A 2,500-nucleotide genomic window follows, 5' to 3' on the forward strand; every position below is an offset into this window, starting at 1 on the left:
TCTGCTAGGCTAAGCTAACAGGCTAATGATGCAAGCGTTAATCCTAATTTTGCAAACATGTCATGAACATTGTGACATCAATGAAGGCCTTGTTATCGTCAGGTGTAATCTGCAGAGGCTCAGATCTTCATGAAGCTCTGAGTGTGTTTTCGTGTATTGTTTAATGGCTTCAGGGGATGATTTGCATGCTTGGGTTGCAGCCTAATAAGCAGAACCTGTTGTAAAAAACATCTTGGCATGGATCAGCCGAATATCATGCAATTAACTGCTTGTCTGGAAATGCCTTTAACCAATCAGAAGCTCCGCTGCTTGTCGCTGCATGCTTCAATGCTAATACACATTCATTTGGTGGAGTTTGCATAGTTTAAGTGGGATTTCTACCAAGTCTGCGCTTCATCAAGGATCACATTTAATGGATCTAGTCCAATAATACAAACATATTAGTATCAGGGGGTTAACAGTGTGTGAAACGTCCTCTGTCCGCAGACCCTCGCAGGAAAAATTCGCCCAAATAAAGACTAGAAAAAACAATATTGAATTGACTTGAGGTAGGAAACAGAAAAAGGGCTCCTTCTCCCAGGACGGAGAGATGTGCAATCAATGTCGTTTGTTTGTTTGTTTTTTGTGTGTTTGACTTGGTGTGTGTGAAACCCAGGAAGATAACTAATGCTAATGTGGTGCTAATAAACGATCACGATTAAGATGAACATCCAATCCATCCAAATACTTTAAAAAAATGAAATGTGAACATATATATAAAAGATGGATACACAAGTTGATGTGTCCTTGGGCAAGTTTCTCCCGATGGCTGACTGTGTGTGTGTGTGTGTGTGTGTGTGTGTGTGTGTGTGTGTGTGTGTGTGTGTGTGTGTGTGTGTGTGTGTGTGTGTGTGTGTGTGTTGAGTGTGTGTGTGTGTGTGTGTTTGAGTGTGTGTGTGTGTATATATATTCATGTTTGATTTAGCTAATGTGTCTTTCCCCGCCTCTTCATCATCCAATCAGACCAAATGATCATGTGAATGTTTATATATATTAAAGATGGCTTCAGGGTCAAACACTTTCCAGAAGCTGTTTAAAAACATTATCATTGGCGTCAACTAACGTCTCTTTCCCCGCCTCTTCTCCAGGTGTTGAAGATCATGTTTGTGAAGAGGAAGGACCATTACGAGAGGGCCATCATCTCAGTGGAGGACCACGTCAGCTGCCGGTGCCAAATTCCCTCCTCTACCTCCTCCTCCTCCAGTCACATCAACCATCCTCCTCCACCTCCTCCTCCTCTTCCTCTCCCAACTCCTTCCTCCCACCTTCCCCACCTTCACAACCCATCTCCCCCAAAAACTCACGCCTCCAAAGCAGATTTGCACCGTCACGACGACCTGAAACACAACCAGCATCACATCAAGAAGCCCCTGGTGGGGGAGGGGAGGCAGTGGCAACATGGCGGCTACACCCAGCTGGTGCATTGGACACCAGTTCACCCTAAAATGGAGGTAGAGGGTCGGGCGTCTGAAGCCCGGAGCGTCACCTCCATCGGGAGCGGAGAGGAAGGTGGAGCTAATCATAATAAAGGAGATCCAATGGAGAGGAGGCAGATAATGCACCTTCAGTCAGACGCCCCGTCTCCACCCGAAACACCAACACACCCTCCAAGATTAGAGGGAAAACCCACCGTTCCTATGACAACGAGTCAGAAAACGGTGGTGGTGGGAAGTGTGAAAAACAACGAGAGGGAAGAGAGTGGGTCGGCTAACAGTGGGGGGTCGGGTGGAGCTGAGGTGGCGAAAGAAAAAGACTTAAAAGAGACGAGTGGAGGAGATGTAACTTTAACGGAGGAGGAGGAGAGGAGGAAGAAAGTTCTGGAGATGATTCAGACGGAGCCTCATCTTCATCCTCATCTTCCTCAGCGGAGACCAAAGCCCGAAGCGGTTAAAACAGGTGAGAAGAACAGAATATATCTTCATTGTCATCATACAAAGTACAACGACATTTCTTTGGCAACTCTCACTGCAGTAACAAATAGACACAAATAAATAAATGAATAAATACGAGTGGTAGAAGCAGAGGTCGTAGCGATGGCAGTGCAACGAGATACAATGCAATGTTAATGTGCATATCCGGTGTGGCTCAGTCAGTAGGGGCTTGGACTGGGAGCTGTAGGGTCGCCGGTTCAAGTCCCCGACCAGACCTAAATATGGAGTGTGGACTTCTACTTGGAGAGGTCCCAGTTCACCTCCTGCCCTGCCGTGGTGCGCTTGAGCAAGGCACCAGACACCCGTCTTCCCCCCTCACTCCCATTGATCCCCTGGCGCTGTACAATAGCTGCCCACTGCTCCTGGTGCTAGGATGGGTTAAAAGCAGAGAACACATGTCACTATGTGTGCTGTGTGACCATTAAAAGAGGGTTTCATCCCACCCAATTCTATATGTACACTGACAGTATGAACTGTGTGTTCATAAAGGGTTTTAGTAACCAAAGGATGCAAGTAACGTAGACATACAT

General features: G+C 46.5%; 1 protein-coding gene across 1 annotated transcript in view; it reads left to right on the forward strand.

Annotated features, from left to right (window-relative positions):
- Positions 1–1,308: 1,308 nt before the first annotated feature.
- Positions 1,309–2,500, forward strand: part of LOC117472213 — a gene marked incomplete at its 5' end in the record, with an annotated part of 9,245 nt that continues 8,053 nt past the window's right edge. The window contains 1 exon segment of the mRNA XM_034117383.1: positions 1,309–1,935. Within this exon segment, the coding sequence (XP_033973274.1) occupies positions 1,309–1,935 (627 nt within the window).

The sequence above is a fragment of the Trematomus bernacchii genome, unplaced genomic scaffold (assembly GCF_902827165.1).
Source record: "Trematomus bernacchii unplaced genomic scaffold, fTreBer1.1, whole genome shotgun sequence".
Classification (NCBI taxonomy): Eukaryota; Metazoa; Chordata; class Actinopteri; order Perciformes; family Nototheniidae; genus Trematomus; species Trematomus bernacchii.